The sequence below is a fragment of the Lynx rufus genome, unplaced genomic scaffold, assembly GCF_022079265.1.
Source record: "Lynx rufus isolate CCGP_SWC_20201006 ecotype Redwood Valley unplaced genomic scaffold, mLynRuf1.p SCAF_18, whole genome shotgun sequence".
NCBI lineage: Eukaryota > Metazoa > Chordata > Mammalia > Carnivora > Felidae > Lynx > Lynx rufus.
In genome coordinates, this window is record NW_025814832.1 from 38572973 (window position 1) to 38589154 (window position 16182).

General features: G+C 44.5%; 1 protein-coding gene, 1 long non-coding RNA gene and 2 other non-coding genes across 8 annotated transcripts in view; 1 reads left to right on the top strand and 3 right to left on the bottom strand.

Annotated features, from left to right (window-relative positions):
* TEX2 (testis expressed 2) overlaps positions 1-4882 on the top strand; it is a 105477-nt gene extending 100595 nt beyond the window's left edge. For all 5 annotated transcript variants that reach the window (XM_047081615.1, XM_047081613.1, XM_047081616.1 and 2 more), the window contains 2 exons: positions 1539-1659; positions 3458-4882. In XM_047081615.1, coding sequence (XP_046937571.1) covers positions 1539-1659; positions 3458-3580 — 244 coding nt within the window. In that variant the 3' untranslated portion in view covers positions 3581-4882. The remainder of the gene's footprint in view (positions 1-1538; positions 1660-3457) is intronic.
* A 1186-nt stretch (positions 4883-6068) lies between these two features.
* LOC124513659 (small nucleolar RNA SNORA76) lies at positions 6069-6201 on the bottom strand. The gene has a single exon (XR_006962487.1). It is a non-coding gene; the product is annotated as a small nucleolar RNA SNORA76 (small nucleolar RNA).
* A 29-nt stretch (positions 6202-6230) lies between these two features.
* Positions 6231-6755, bottom strand: LOC124513529 (uncharacterized). The gene is made up of 2 exons (XR_006962416.1): positions 6543-6755; positions 6231-6315 (listed from the first exon to the last, which is right to left on the bottom strand). It is a non-coding gene; the product is annotated as an uncharacterized LOC124513529 (long non-coding RNA).
* On the bottom strand, positions 6397-6466 carry LOC124513644 (small nucleolar RNA SNORD104). The gene has a single exon (XR_006962473.1). It is a non-coding gene; the product is annotated as a small nucleolar RNA SNORD104 (small nucleolar RNA).
* Positions 6756-16182: the final 9427 nt, after the last annotated feature.

Consider the following 16182-nt stretch of genomic DNA (forward strand, 5'->3'; position numbering starts at 1 on the left):
GTCGCTTGAGCGTCTGACTTTGGCTCAGGTCATGATCTCGCAGTTCTCGAGTTTGAGACCCGCGTTGGGCTCTGTGCTGACAGCTCAGAGCCTGGAGCCCACTTTGGAGTCTGTGTCTTCCTCTCTCTGTGCTCCTGCCCTGCTCACACTCTGTCTCTCTGTCTCTCAAAAATAAATAAACATTAAAAATTTTTTTAAAAGATTTATCAGAAAATTTTTTGAATTGACCATTTGATGAGGATGCTGGTATTTCCCAGTAAAAACTTTAAAATACCTTTTTAGGTTTTATTTTTAAATAATTTTTTAAGTGTATTTCTTTATTTTGACACAGAGAGAGAGAGAGCACACCCATGAGCAGGGGAGGGGCAGAGACAGGAGAGAGAGAATCCCAAGCAGCTTCCACACTCCGTGCATGAGCCCAATACATGGCTCGATCTCACTACCATGAGATCATGGCCTGAGCCAAAATCAAGAGTTGGATGCTTAACTGACTGAGCCGCCCAGGCACCCCTAGATTTTATTTCTAGAGAGTAATATTTCATTGTAAAAAAAAAAAAAGGAACAAATGAAAAAAAAAGGGGTAAAAAAGCCTATAATCTTATCATCCCAAAATAACCACTGTTAATATCTTACTGTACAGTCTTCCAAACCTAAGAAAAAAAAAATTTTTAATAGTAAGAGTTGATACAACATACCTTCACCTACGTAATTTCATGCTTTAAGATGTATCGGTTACAGATGCCACTGCTCAGTGGAAGATGAAATTAAAGGCTTCTGGGATAGTGCTACCCAGTACATTTGTTATTAATCCAGAGATAAGTATAGATCTTGAGAGTGTTTAGATATGTTTATAGCAATTTGATGTTTTTGTTGTAGTTTTTAAAACATTGGTCCATGCCAGGTGGAAGTTTTTAGGTAGTTTGATAGCACACAGTCTCTTGTCTGGATCCTTTACCAACAGTGTGAGTGCCAGTCAGCTCCACTGGGAAGCCTTAATAAGCATGCTGTAGAGGATGGAATGAAAAGCAGGTTATAGAATGTTCTCTGTTTACATATGCATATTAGGAGTATGGGGGAAATTGACCCTGCTTCTCTCAGTGGTCCCGTCTTGGGGATAAGATTCTGAGAGAAGCAGTATCTTTCACTTTCTGCTTTATACATATGTATATTTTGGGTTTTGTAATGCACATACACTATCTTTATTAAAATAGAAACGAAAGAGATCCTTGCCATTTCAGGAGAAGCAAAAGACCAGAAAACAACGCCCAGGTCACAGACTTTTCCAGTGGTGCTTCCTGGCTCTCCCAGTTTGTCAGAATTGTTCTCAAATCATCACAGCCCTACACATGGTCCAGGGACGTGGGAGCTCGCAATTCCTATTTGCTGCCTTGAATCATTTTTAGAGGGGGTGTTCAGAGTAAGAGAACATTCACATGGGGAGAAGCCCTGGGTACATGAAGAATGTTTGCTGTTGGTGCTTGTCTACTTCCTTGTCTGCCTCTAAATGCAGTTGTTTGCTACTTGTCTTCTCCAAAAAGGTATGGTTTCCGGAAGCCACCATATGTAGAGCTGAAAGCTCGGCCAAAACTTGGAGAGAGAGAAGTGACTCTAGTTCATGTGACAGACTGGATAGAGAAGAAACTGGAACAGGAGTTTCAGGTAAACGTGTGGTATCATCTGGTGTGTGTTTCACACGAGTCTCAAAGCTCAGGGCAGAACAGAGGTTCTGAATTTCATTTGGGTCAGGATCCTCTTTCGAGAATCTAATGAAAGCTATGGACCCTCATCCCAGGAAAGTACGTGTTATGATCAGACAGGCATAACATCTTAGGTACAATTTCAGAAACCCGGAGCCTCAGCCACAGAACCCTGTTGAGTAGTTCAGAGGAAACCCGAAAGTTGGGTCCACTAAGCCAGAGCTCATTCTCCAAGCCTGTTTTCTGCTTTCTGCCACCAAAGGAAATAATGTAGCCGAGGCCCTGGGATGAGCTATATCTACCAAATTTTTATCAGATATTCGAAGTCTGTCAACGTTTTATGGATTAGCAAACAATTTACTTTGAAATAAATGTCACCGTTTGAAGGAGACCCATATTTTTGCAGTGGTATGTTTTGAGATACCGCCTTTGAAAAATTATGTTTTTATTTAAAAGCTATGGATTAGGGGCACCTGGGTGGCTCAGTTGGTTAAGTGTCCAATTTTTTTATTTAAATGTTTATTTATTTTTGAGACAGAGCAAGACAGAGCATGAACGGGGGAGGGGCAGAGAGAGAGGGAGACACAGAATCTGAAGCAGGCTCCAGGCTCCGAGCCGTCAGCACAGAGCCCGATGTGGGGCTCGAACTCACAGACCGTGAGATCATGACCTGAGCCGAAGTCGGACGCTCAACCGACGGAGCCACCCAGGCGCCCCAAGTGTCCAATTTTTGATTTCAGCTCAGGTCATGATCTCACGATTTGTGAGATCAAGCCCCGAGTCAGGCTCCGTGCTGATAGCACAGAGCCTTCTTAAGATTCTCTCTCTCTCCCTTTCTCTCTGCCCCTTCCCGGCTCGCATGTGGTGCGTGTTCTGTCTCTCTCTCTTTCTCAAATGAGTAAACAAAAGCTATGGATTAACTTTAACTGAAAACCAGTTTCTGGGAAGCTTAGTATTATCACCAAGCAGAAAAGTAGTTTGAACCTAGTGAGAGGAAAGGCAACCTTTAGGTTTGTTTTTTTTTTTCTTTTCCCTAGAACCTACAATAGGAATTAGAGTGGGTTATCTCTTTCAGGGGTATTGCAGTACAAGGGGGAAAAGAAAGGCCAAGGGTCAGAGATTGGCTCCTGGTATTTTTGAGGCAAGTTGGGAAGTCGACAGGTGACTGTTACACCCTCCCATAGCCACCTTTTTTTGCTTTTGTAAGAGGGCATTACTGAAGACTGAATGCATTGCCAGGATTCACTTGCATAAAATTAGTTTATAAACATGATAGTCAAAGTACCATCATTATCAATCACTGATGATCCTTCACGTGATCATTATGGTAGAATTTCTTTCATATATAGCTTTGTCTGGTTCTGGTGTGAAAAAAAATTAGCTTACATTTTTTTGCTAGGGTTTAAGTGAATAAACTTACTTGGAATATGTGTTCTGGACATAGTAATTTGGAAATATTATGAGCAACTTAAGCCAGTCCTCTTAAAGTGATGGTGTTAAATATTTATGAACTCATGAGTAGTTTTATTATATGTACATGAAATCAAAGGCTGCTTCTGCCTCAGACCTGTGTTCATGCACTGTGATTCCTCAACTATTTAAATGTGGCAGAGGAATTAGTTTAGAATGTGCACGAAAAGTTGGTTCATATGTACATTTAAAACTTACCTGAAACTTAAAATTATCAGAACAGAGTAGAGCAACAGCCTGAGGAACCCGAGCATCCTTCCACACGGCTATTCTTTAATTTCTTTCTACAGAAGGTTTTTGTCATGCCAAACATGGATGATGTCTATATCCCCATAATGCACTCAGCCATGGACCCTCGCTCCGCTTCCTGCCTCCTCAAAGACCCACTTGTGGAGGCTGCTGACCAGCTGTGATGGGTGAAGATCTGACCTTCCCAGTATTACGAGATCTGGCTCAAAGTGTGGGGTTCTTGGCTGCCATCTGCGCTGTAGCACTGGTCTGCCCTTGTGCCACAGCTTCTGCCCTCTGCCTGCCGGTGCCCATTCCACTGTGCGGTGTCATTCCACGCATCCGGGAACTGGTGTCTGCACTGCCTGCTGCAAAGCTTTGACTCAGCAAAGGGACTGTGGAAGAATGACCACGGTGGATCCAGAGGTGACAGGTGACTCACACCATGGCTCCAGTGTTTGTGGCAGCGAGAGCACAGTGCGAGCAAAGCTTACAACTGGAAGGCCTTCTTCCCCTTGCCCCGACTCCTCCAAAGCTTTCCCTCAGGCAGCCAGTGCACAATGGGACGTTTTTGCACTTCTAGTCCATAGGTGACACAGCCCTCCACGCTTCCAGAGAATGTCTGTTCAGGAACGTGAGCGGGGTGGGGAGTGGAACTTTGTGAACCATTTCACTGATGATAAAGAGATACGCGTAGCAACTTACCTTTCCTATTAAATTGTGCGTTTTGGAAGCAAGTAGCCATAGAACATACACACACTAACATCCTATCAGCTGGGGTGGGGACAGCGAGATTTATGTGAACATCAGGCAAAGCCATGAGATCAAACCATCCCAAGCCTTCTACCACTGAGGTACAATCACCTGGTTTCTAACTAATCCCAAATGTTTTCCTGAGACATGAGGGTATGTGAAAATGTCAAATACTGCACATAAAGAATTGGGGTAGGGGGCGGAAAGCCAAAGCAAGGTCGATCTGGCACTTCCTACGTGCTCTGTGCTTTCTACAGGCCGTCTAAATGCTTTGTCAAATCTAACTGGTTCGGGATGTTTTGAGGTTATGGGCAGTTTCCTCTTCTGACAGCCAAAGGCGAGAACTCTCTACCACCTTTGAGAGTTGAGACCAAGTTTTGCTCAACATTAAACACTACGTTAGCTCACAACTCACGTGACCTTTCTTTAACGTTGCCAATCTTATTTTGTGCATTTGTGTCAGAAGGTCTTAGTTTACAAGTTTGGGGGCTCCCTAGTTGTATCATTTGCTTTGAGAAGTACACTTAAAACACAATTTTTTATTGTTTAAAAGCTGCATTCAACATCAGAACTACCATGGGTAACTTTTGATGACTTACATCTGTGGACAAAGCTAATCGTGGTTTTTTAAACAGCACCTTGCCTGAACCTGACTTTAAAGAAATTAATATATTGAAAAAATATATCTGAACCCTTGACTACTTTAATCGCACCATTAAAACATTTGACTTAAATTATTTGATCATTCCAGTCGGTGTACTGTTCTGATTTCTCATTGTGTAGGCCGATTTGCCTGTCAGTCTTGTTCACTGGTCTATTAGAATTTTTGTGCAATAACTAAAGGCAAAGGACTAGATGCACTACTGTGTAGATTACACGAGTCCCCTGTTGCACTTAACCGAATAGTATGTGGGGATTTACAGTCGCTTGCGTTGTTTCACAAAATAAATCTCTCAATGTCAAATACTAGATAAGCATCTAAGTTATTTCTACTGAATCCTTTTTAGGTAATAGGGAGACAATTAAGCAGTGGGTACAGGCCACTTGGGTCACTCAGCTGCCAAAGCAGCTTGGATTTCCTGGTGACCACCAGGCAGGTTTTCTAAACTGCAAGGCGGTCCTCACCACACCGAGGGAGCGGGGCGCCCGGCTGGCTAAGTAGGTAGAGCATGTGACTCGATTTCGGGGGTCGTAAGCTCTAGCTTCACCTTCAGTGCAGATTAAAATCTTTAGAACAAAATCTCCCTCTCCTGAGGCAGACCGTCTTGCTTCCGTGCACCCTCAACAGCCTAGCAATCCTGTTAACTTGGGGACCCCTGCGGTTATTACGGCCAAAGCAGTTGATACACTGCACTTGTGCATCCTCGGCCTTCAACATGTGCTGCCTTGTACTCAGAACTGATGCACATTTCCCCCAAACCCAGGGGACATCGCTACTCCCCTATCTGGACCCGGGAGGAGCGTGCGTTTACTTAGGTGCCTGCCGTGCCCGGCAATGCAGAAGATCGAAATTCTCTTCCCAACGACCTTCTTGAGGCTAACTGGGACACATTAATTTGTCCAAGCTTTTATTCCCATGCTTGGTACAGTATCCAAATAAGCAGTTGGCCCTAAATGGTAGTTATTCTCAAATAGATCACTGCCACACCTCAGCCAGGTGTTATTCTTGCACCATCAGGACCGAAACCAGTTCCTGTCAAGTACACCGCGGTCCTTAAACTGCTCAAGGCCACGTACTCCCCTCCCTTCAGGGCCCCACCCCCCACGCCGCGCGGTTAACCTGCAGGTCCCGATAATCACGGAGAGGACAGGACTTCCACAGGAATGTGCGGGAAACGGAGTAGCGGGGCCTATAGGATCCCCGTAGTCTCTCCAGGGCACTTCCCACAACGTCGCCTACCCCCTTGCAGCCGGGTGCGGACGTGTGGCTCGCGGTTAAAAGGGCCGCTGGCGGAGGACCGCGCGGCCCCAGTTATGCGCAAGCGCGTGCTCTGGCGCTGCAGCCTGACCCCCGGCGCCACGCGCAGGCGCGGCGGGGGCTCAAAGGCAGCGCGTCGCGAAAAGAAACACCAAGACCAGGGCTGGGATCAAACCATTTTATTCAAAGGCTTCGGGGAAAGGTCGAAGGGGAGTAGAAGGTGATCTACGTTCTCGGCCCGGCAGGAATCTGCAAGAACGATAGCAGTGGGTTAGAGGACGTGCGCCCGCAGGTCCGTTCCCTCCCCGCCGCCGCCGCCGCGGAGGCTCGGCTCAGACTGTAGTTCGCATCACCCGCGTCAGCAGTCTAACACGTGCGTTTTTTGGCATGTCATCACTGCAGGCCGCCCGCGACCCACCCGGCTCCAGGGCCCGGAGACCCGGGCCTAGGCGCCAGGACCCACCACAAAGCCTCACCTCTCGAACCTCACAGTCGCCGAAAGACTGAACGCTTCCCCGCGGAGTCTACTTAAAGGAGCTGACAGGAGGCTGTTGGGCGGGCTTTACCAGCATTAACCAATAGCAAGTCAGACTTCCGGTCACGTGCCAATAAGGTCGCCTAGGGCTCATCTGCTCTCACTGAGTCCTCCAGAGTGTAGAGTGGTCACTTGCTAACCATAGAGATAGGAGTGAAAGAAAGACCGAGAGTCCTGCCGCGTCCGTAAATTCTGGATTTCTTTCCGAGTCTACGTCGCTGGCTTGTAATTAGCACATCTCGCCACGGTGCGCGGAAGGAACGTTTACAAACAGAACCCTACTAATGCGTCACTTGTTTGAGACATTCTGTGCCAGGAGCTAGGCTAAGAGCTGAGCGTATAAAGGTGACAATCTAACCTTGTTCCTGAGTTCAAAGTAACCTGTTTGGGTAAAAAAAAAAAAAAAAAAAAAAAAAAAAAAAAAAAAAGGGGCGCCTGGGTGGCGCAGTCGGTTAAGCGTCCGACTTCAGCCAGGTCACGATCTCGCGGTCCGTGAGTTCGAGCCCCGCGTCGGGCTCTGGGCTGATGGCTCAGAGCCTGGAGCCTGTGTCCGATTCTGTGTCTCCCTCTCTCTCTGCCCCTCGCCCGTTCATGCTTTGTCTCTCTCTGTCCCAAAAATAAATAAACGTTGAAAAAAAAATTAAAAAAAAAAAAAAGCCTATGTTTGAAAGTAGGGTGTGTGCAACCAAATCCTGAACTTGTGAGGAATTTGTTGGATGACCCTCGGTTTCAGGAAAATAGGAATATTCAAAAAAACTGTCGTGAGGATTAAATGGATTATTGTCAGTTGCCTGGCACAGGCCGAATGGTAAACAAATAATTGTTTTTAAAGGGCTGGTGTGATGTGGAAAACTTATGTGAGTGCAGTGCTTTAATAAATGCTAAAATAGGGGCATCTGGGTGACTCAGTTAGTTAGGCATGGGCTTCAGCTCGGGTCATGATCTCCAGGTTTGTGGGTTCAAGCCCCGAATCTAGCTTTGTGCTGACAGCTCAGAACCTGGAGCCTGCTTCGGATCCTGTGTCTCCCTCTCTCTCTCTGTGCCCCTCCCCTGCTCACTCTCTGTCTCTGTCTCTCTCAAAAATAAACACTAAAAAAATTTTTTAAAGAAATTTTTAAAGAAGTAAATAAATGATAAATGGTAAAATAGAGCTGTGAACAGCCTCCTGTGGAAGCTCAAAGGAGAGAATGCCGAACTTTGGGAAAATCAAAAATGCCTCTAAGTATTGAACTCATATTGTAAGGCAGGCACACTATTCACTACAGTTCACCCTTGAACAGGGAAGGGGGTGGAGGAGGTGTTAAGGGTACCCACCACACAGCAGTGGAAAATTCCTGACTAAATTATGAGTCCCCCAAAGCTTAACTACTAATAGCTTGCTGTTGACAGAAGGCTTATGGATAACATAAACAGCTAATTAGCACATATTTTGTGTGTTATATGTATCATATACTATATTCTTACAACAAAGTAAGCTAGAGGAAAGAAAATACAAAGAAAATCCTAAGGAGGACCGGGTGCCTGGCTCAGTTAGTAGAGCATGTGACTCTTGATCTCAGGGTCATGAGTTCAAGCCCCACCTTGGCCGCGGAGCCTCCCTAAAAAAAAAAAAAAAAAAAAAAAAAAAAAATCATACAGAGAAAAATACATTGACAGTGCTGTATTGTATTTATTGAAAAAAAATCCACAAATAAGTGCACCCACGCAGTTGAAACTCATGTTGTTCCAGGGTCCACTGTAGCAGAGAATAAGAATATGGCCTTGCCCCCTAAGAGCCTGATTTATCAGGAGAGAGAACAGTAACCAGACAGTCACAATATCTGGTTATCTTTATTTCCTTTATGTTCCCTTTGAGAATTGTTTTCCTTTTTTCCTCCTAACATAATAAGGAAAATGTAATAAGAAAAGCATTTCAACCTGAGTTTGTAGGTGAATGGTGCTCTTACTTTCATTATTTTCTACATAGACTTTCGCTAAATTGAAAAATTCCTCTTTGACCCAAAGTAATAATTATTTTGGCAAGTGGTTTGTAACTTCTATGTGGTTATTTTTTATCGCTGCTTAAATTTTTGTTACTATTTTCAGCAGTTATTACAATTGTGATACAGTTTCTACATTAGGAAATGAGTCAAAGTTTTCTTTGTGGCCTAGAATGGGATCTGTTTTTACAAATGTTCCACAGATTCTTGAAACGAAGATGTTTTCACTAGCGTGTACAAACATTGACATGAAATATTTATTAATGCAACATTAACTGTGTTGTAATTACATTGACCAAATGTCTGTTTTATACTTGATCGGGAGTATATGTGCTGTCATTGACTGATAGTGATGTGTTAAGATTATGCTTCAAGTACGAAATGCTGGGGAGGATGCAAAGCAACAGGAACTTTGCTCCGTTACTACTTGGGAATGTAAACTAGTTACTTCCATTTTGGAAAAGAATTTGGACAGTTTCTTATAATTTACCCAAGAGAAATGGAATTTTATGTTCACACAAAATCCTGTACACAAATGCTTATAGTAACATTATTCATAACCCTTCCAAAGTAGAACCACCCAAAAGCCCTTCAATGGGGGAATCTTAAGCAACTGTGGTACATCCATACATCTGAATGCTACCCAGCAATAAAATACGATGGAGTACTGATACGTGCAACACTTGAAAGAATCTCGCAGGCGTGATGCTGAGTGAAAGGAGCCAGACTCAAAAGATGCTATGATTCTGTTTATACGATATTCCAGAAAAGAGAAAACTATAGGAACCAAAAACAGATAAAAGACGTTCCAGGAATTGGAGGTGTGGGAGCATTTCACTACAAAGGTGCAGCATGAGTGCTTTTTGAGGGTGATAGATCTGCTCTGGTTTTTGTTAGTGTTTTGTTTTCACAAATAGGTACATTTGTGTGGCCTCCCCCACAATCAAGACACACAACATTCTCATCACTCCAAAATGCTTCTCTCCTGCCTCTTTGTAGTCAGTACCCACCCCCTTCAACCAGGCCCAGGCAAACACTGATCCATGTCTGTTATTACAGAATAGCTTTGCCTGTTTTTGGTGTTCTTGTAAATGGATTCAGTTTGTGATCTTTTGCCATCGGACTTCTGTCACTTAACCTAATGTTTTTGAGGTCCATCCTCAAATACTGATATTGATATTGTATCAGTAGTGCCTTCCTTTTTGTTGCTCAGTAGGATTTCATTGGACGAATATGCCAGTTTGTTTTTCCATTCACATGTGTACAGGATTTGAGTCGTCTCCACTTTGGGGCTATTATAAATAAAGTGGTTACGAACATGAGTGTAGAAGTCTTTTTATGGACATTCATTTGCATTTCTTTTTAGGAAGAAATTTTAGGAACGGAATTATTAGATCATCTGATAAGCATATATCTTTAAGCTTATAAGAAACTACTGGGGGCACCTGGGTGGCTCAGTCAGTTAAGCATCCGACTCTTGATTTTGGCTCAGGTCACCATCTTGCAGTTCCTGGAATAGGGCCCTGTGTCGGGCTCTGTCCTCACAGCGCGGAGCCTGCTTGGGATTCTCTCTCTCCTCGCGCTGCCCCTTCCCCAAGTACACATGCATGCTCTCTCTCAAAATAAATAAATAAACATTTTTAAAAAAAGAAGAAGAAACTGCCAATCTATTTTCCAAAGTGGTTGTACCATTTTACACTCCCACCAGCAATGCATGAGAGTTCTCGTTATTTCAAATCCTAGTCAGCACTTGGTATTGTCACTGTTTCTAATGTTAGCCATTTTAGTAGATATGTGGTGATAGCTCGTTGTGGTTTTAATTTACATTTTTCTGATGACCAAAGATGTTGACAATCTTTGCATATGACCATTACTGTATCTTTTTTAAAGTGTTCAGATATTTTGCCCACTTTTTTTTAACATAAAATAATTACTTTTATTTAAATTTTAGTTAACATACAGTGCAATTCTGGTTTCAGGAGTAGAATTCAGTGACTCATCACTTACAAACAATACCCAGCGCTCATCACAAGTGCCCTCCTTAGTATCCATCACCCATCTAGCCCATCTCCCACCCTCCTCCCTCCATCAACTTTAAGTTTGTTCTCTACTAAAATAAAACTCTTCTTTGGTTTAGAAGACACAGCTTGATAAAGTCAAATGAGTTTAATGGTTCATTTGTTTTGAGGCAAATCAGCTTCAGAAGACTTTTTGCCCACTTTTAAAAGTGTTTTCTGATTAATGAGTTATATGAGTTCTTTCGATCCTTTTTCACATATGTGTATTGTGAATATTTGCCTTTTTATTTTCCCAACAGTGTCCTTCAAAGAGGAGGATTTTTTAATTTTGATGAAATCCAATTTATCACTGATGGGTTTTAAGCAAAAGAGTGACAGGTGGACTTCAAACTCCTTGTGACATTCCACAGTCCAGATTTATCTCCCCCTTAAGAATAACATGAGCTACTAACAATGGCATGCCTACCACAGGCAAGGCACTCGACAAATTTTAGCTCTAATTCTCGGGACAGTCCCGAAAGGTAGGGAATGTTATTTCTGGTTTTTAGCTCTAATTCCCGGAGCAATCAGAACCAGGGCTCAGAGAGGTTGAGTAATTTGTTTATACTTGCACAATTAATAGATGGCTAAGCAGAGCTGCGATTTGAACTCATAACAATATGATTTCAAACCTTATACTCTTTGGTCACTATACCATGCAATCTCCTAAGGGCCACCCTCTGTTTTAGTGAAAACCATTTCTTGTTATCTGAGAAGACTGAGTTCATCCAACATTTATACCTACACACCTCACTGTTGAGAGAGGATTACTAACCTCCCATACTATGAACCACCCAGTGAACCAAGGGACCGGGAGCCGGAAGGGCAGTGGGGAGTCCTAACCCAGAACAGTAGGTGGACCCAGAAGTTGTACAGAAGACGTGAGACCCAAGCCCCCAGGAAGAGAGTCAAGAGTACTAAGTCTGGAGGGGCCTGAAGTGAGTGTGGAGCAGGGGTCCTGGTAAATAAGAAAGACACCAGCATATGGGGGTTGAAAGAGAAGACAGAGAACACCGTCTAGAACAGTCGTCCAGCCAGCATGGTAACTTGCTCAGATGTGGCTGCCATCGGTGTGTATGGGTGGAGGGAGGTGTGATGTGTGGAAGCTGAGAGGAACCCAAATCATCCCGTGTGATTTCCCCCAACTTCCCTCTTCGCCACCTCAACATAACACCCTTCTCTCTGGTCTCAGAAGATGTGGCCTCTCATTCACTTGCTCTTCCAACAAACACGTTAAAGTCCCCCTTCCGTGCTTGATCCTGTTCTGGGCATGGGCAGCATGAATGGGAAGGAAACGGTCCCCATCGTCAAGTAGCCCACAGTGTAGTTGAGGGTAAAAAGAAAACCCCTACATTTTATCCCTCTTTCAATCCCCTTCAGCCACAGTCTTCCTCAGAGTGCAGGTGCTGGTAGGGAAGAGAAAAGGAGAAAGAAAACTCCGCTTTACTGATGGCTGGCCATGGGCCGGGTGTAGTCATACGCAATGTTGATTTAGTCCTCCTAGAAATACTGAGTCAGCATTTTAATCAGGGTTTATTGGTTTTGAGGGATGAACCCAACTCGAAGTAGCCGACTGGCCTGGAACATCCGAGGTGGCTCACCTAGATGGCTCACAGCTGGTGCTGGCCTGCAGGGAGCTCAGCTGGAGATGTTACTTAGAGCAACTCCATTCTCCATGTGCCCTGAGTGTGGCTTGGGCTTCTCCCAACCTAGCAACTAGGCTCCCAGAAGGAGTATCCCCAAAGTAAGTGTTCTAAGAGGAAGGAAATGGAAGCTGCCAGTCCTCTTAAACCTGGGCTGGGAAGTCCCTGAATGTCACTTCTGGTGAAAACCAGTCACAGAGCCAGCCTAGATTTGAAGGAGGAGAAACAGCTCTTAATTAATTAGTTTTTTTTTTTTTTTGGCTTAATTATTTTTTAAGATTTTTAAATTTTATTTGAGAGAGAGAGAGCAAGTGAGTGAGGGGCAGAGAGAGAGAATCCCATGAGGGGCAGAAAGAAAAAGAGAGAGAGAGAGAAGTGGGGCTCACTCAAGGTGAGGCTCATGTTTTCCCTGAAGTGGGGCTCGAGCTCACCTGAAGCAGGGCTTGAACTCACCCCCAAAGTGGGACTTGAACTCACGAACCGTGAGATCATGACCTGAGCTGAAGTCAGATGTTTAACGACTGAGCCACCCAGATGCCCTAAGATTTTTATTTTTAAGTAATCTCTACACCTAACGTGAGGCTCGAACTCACAACCCTGAGATCAAGAGTCACGTGCTCTGACTGAGCCAGCCCCCAAACAGCTCTATCTTTGGACAAGAAGAGCAGCACAGCATATGCATATGGAGGTTGGTGGGGGTGGGGGTGGAGTATTGTTTGGGACCATCTTTGAAAATTAACTACCATGGTAGAGTGATATGACTGGCCCAACCTGGGAGGTGCCCACTGGGGGACAGTCAACAGGTCTGGCACACAACCTGGCGTATCCGCCCCTCTTGTCTGGTCAGGGGCTGGCCCCAATTCTTGTTTGCTTGCTCCGAGGTTGCAGCAGTGAGAAGAGCCCCTTGAACATGGTGAACGTTTGATGAACTCTTGTCGAATTCCTTCTTCTCTATCTTGTAGATGTAACTACACCAGTCAAATGCTTTCCATTCTGCCCTGGCGAGGTCTCTTGTATCCATCTTGTTCTCTCCCTTTTCTTGCTCTAGGTTAAGACTCTAGGTTAATGACATCCTAACAGTCTCTCAAATACCTGTCTTTTCCCTTAAAGCTCAGATTCAGTCCTGTCACTCTGCTGCCTACTAGACAAAGCCCAGCCGGACTTGAGCACCCCACTGGCCCTCCTGCCTGCCTTCCGCACCTCATCGCCCACTGCTCCCCCGTGGGGAGGCCAAACCCCGGCTCACTGATGAGTCAGCTTAGGCTTCCGTGACGCCACACAGGGTCATCCTTTCCCCAGGCCTTTGTTTAGGCCCTCCTCTTCCCCTGCCGTATCTGAAAAGACCCAGCACAGAAACTACTTCTTCCGTGAAGCCCACCCCGCCCTGCTCTGTCCATCCCACCCCCTCTCTTCCACCTGATCCATCTCGCTCTTGAACACTATAGTTCTGTTTCTGAGTTTATTCCTGCCTCCTCAAACTTTTCACAGTTAGCTTTGCATGGTGGTTATTTCTGTGCAGGTCATAACACTTTCACCAACTTGCCTACACTGTCATATTCCCTCATGGTACCAATCCTTTGTACTCAGAAGCCCTTGGTGATATTTGTTAAAAGAATGAATGAATGAATGAGGGGCACCTGGGTGGCTCAGTCGGTTAAGCGTCCAACTTCTGCTCAGGTCATGATGTCACAGTTTGTGGGTTCAAGCCCCGTGTCAGGCTCTGTGCTGACCAAACCCGGAGCCTGCTTTGGGTTCTGTGTCTCCCTCTCTCTCTGCTCATCCCCTGCGTGCGCTCTCTCTCTCAAAATAAATAAAATGTTTAAAAAAAATTTTTTAAAAGAATGAATGAATGAGTAGTAATCATTCACGTAGAAGTCAGAGATGGAGTCATCTGCAATGTGAAGCTGAATACATTATAACTAAAGTTGCCTTCTGCTCTAAAATCTGATTATGTCAGGGAGCCTGGGTGGTTCAGTTGGTTAAGTGTCCAACTCTTGATCTCAGTTCAGGTCTTGATCTCAGGGTCATGAGGCCAAGACCCGAGTTGGGCTCTGTGGAGCCTACTTAAAAAAAATAAGAAAAAAATCCGGTTGTTCTAGAGGGAAAACAGAGAGAGGAGGTAAGGTTTACACAGTAAGCTTTGAGAAACACAGTCCGGAAGGAGGAAAAAGAGCCAGAAAATGGGAATATCCAGAGAGGGGAAAGTTCAGAAAAAAGGACTGTTAGCATACCTGAAGGGAAGCCCAGGAAAAACAAGATGAAGTATGGCCACTGGGATTTTACAAGAGGAAGAATGTTTATGAGCTGCCTGAAAGAAGTTTCCAGAGAGTTCTGTGGAAATAAGCCAGACCCCAGGGGATTAGGAGGGACTGGCCAGCAAAAAAGTGGAGGCATTTTGAGAGGACAGTCATTTCCACACTGGCGCCGTGTTGGCTCTCTGAGAGTATTAATATATGATAAACGGTGACACTATGGACACTTCACCATGGTGGCATACAGACTTGGCACAACTGGGTGTGAAATACAACAGCTCGCGGGAAAGTGAACAAATAAGCAGTCAAGATTAGATTGAATTATCTCACAGGGCAGAACTCCCAAGAGGAAGCTCACTATTCTTTCCCAGATGGCCCCCCTATTACTTACATTCTTTTCCACAACCCCCCACCCCACCCCGCATGAGACCAGGAGGCTTATATGCTATTTGAGGCAATGCCCCTGATCAGCACATATTTGTACAAACTTCTGGTTGTTATCAGTACTCCAGGGAAACGCCAATCCTGGCTACTGGCTATGTTTACAGGTCACATAATGGTCCCTTATCATAATGCTGTGGGAGGAGCACGAATAACAAGCAGCAAATGGGGCAATGAGTGACAGCATCTGGGGGTCGACCCAGCCAAACTCCAACGTCGGGTAAGTAGCTGGGTTCTAATCCACGTTGTGCCTCTTGCTAGCTGTTTGTTACCCCACCAGACTGTTAACCTTTTAAAATTTCAATGTGTCATCTGTAAAATAGGGCAAACAACACCTACCTCTGTAATTGCCATGCAGATATGAGATGATCCCATAAAGCATGTACTTGCACATTTCCAAACAATTGCAAACAGTTAATATATATATTAAATATATTAATTTGTAAATAGTAATTATAAACATTAATTTGTAAATATATAAATATAATATAAATATATATTATTGTATATTTTTTAAATGTTTATTTATTTTTGAGAGAGAGAGAGAGAGAGAGAGCACAAGCGGAGGAGGGGCAGCGAGAGAGGGAAACACAGAATCCGAAGGAGGCTCCAGGCTCCGAGCTGTCAGCACAGAGCCCAACAGGGGGTTCGAACCCACGAGCTGTGAGATCATGACCTGAGCTGAAGTCGGATGCCCAACTGACCGAGCCACCCAGGCGCCCCTAAATATATATATTTTTTATAATGTTTCTTTATTTTGAGAGAGAGCATGCTCACGTGTATGTGGGGGAGGAGCAGAGAGAGAGGGAGAGTCCCAAGCAGGCTCCATGCTGTCAGCACAGGGCCCAACATGGGGCTCAATCCCCCAAACCATGAGATCATGACCTGAGCGGAAATCAAGAGTTGGACACTCAACCACTGAGCCACCCAGGTGCCCCAACAGCCAATAAATATTAACAGTGATAATAAGAACACTTACCTTTGAGACATTCCTGAAACTGTCAACTGTGACCTCTCTTTTTGGTTTTACCAGCTCTTCCTTTCAAGTCTCCTTCAAAGGCAGCTACCCACTCTCCAAATAGCTATCTGCAAACCAGCCTCATAATCATTTTTAAATGAAATTTTGAAGGGTTTTAAACAGGAATGAAACAGGCACAAACTCTTCAAAGGCTGAGTCATAATTTATTCCACCAGAGGGCGACATTTGCT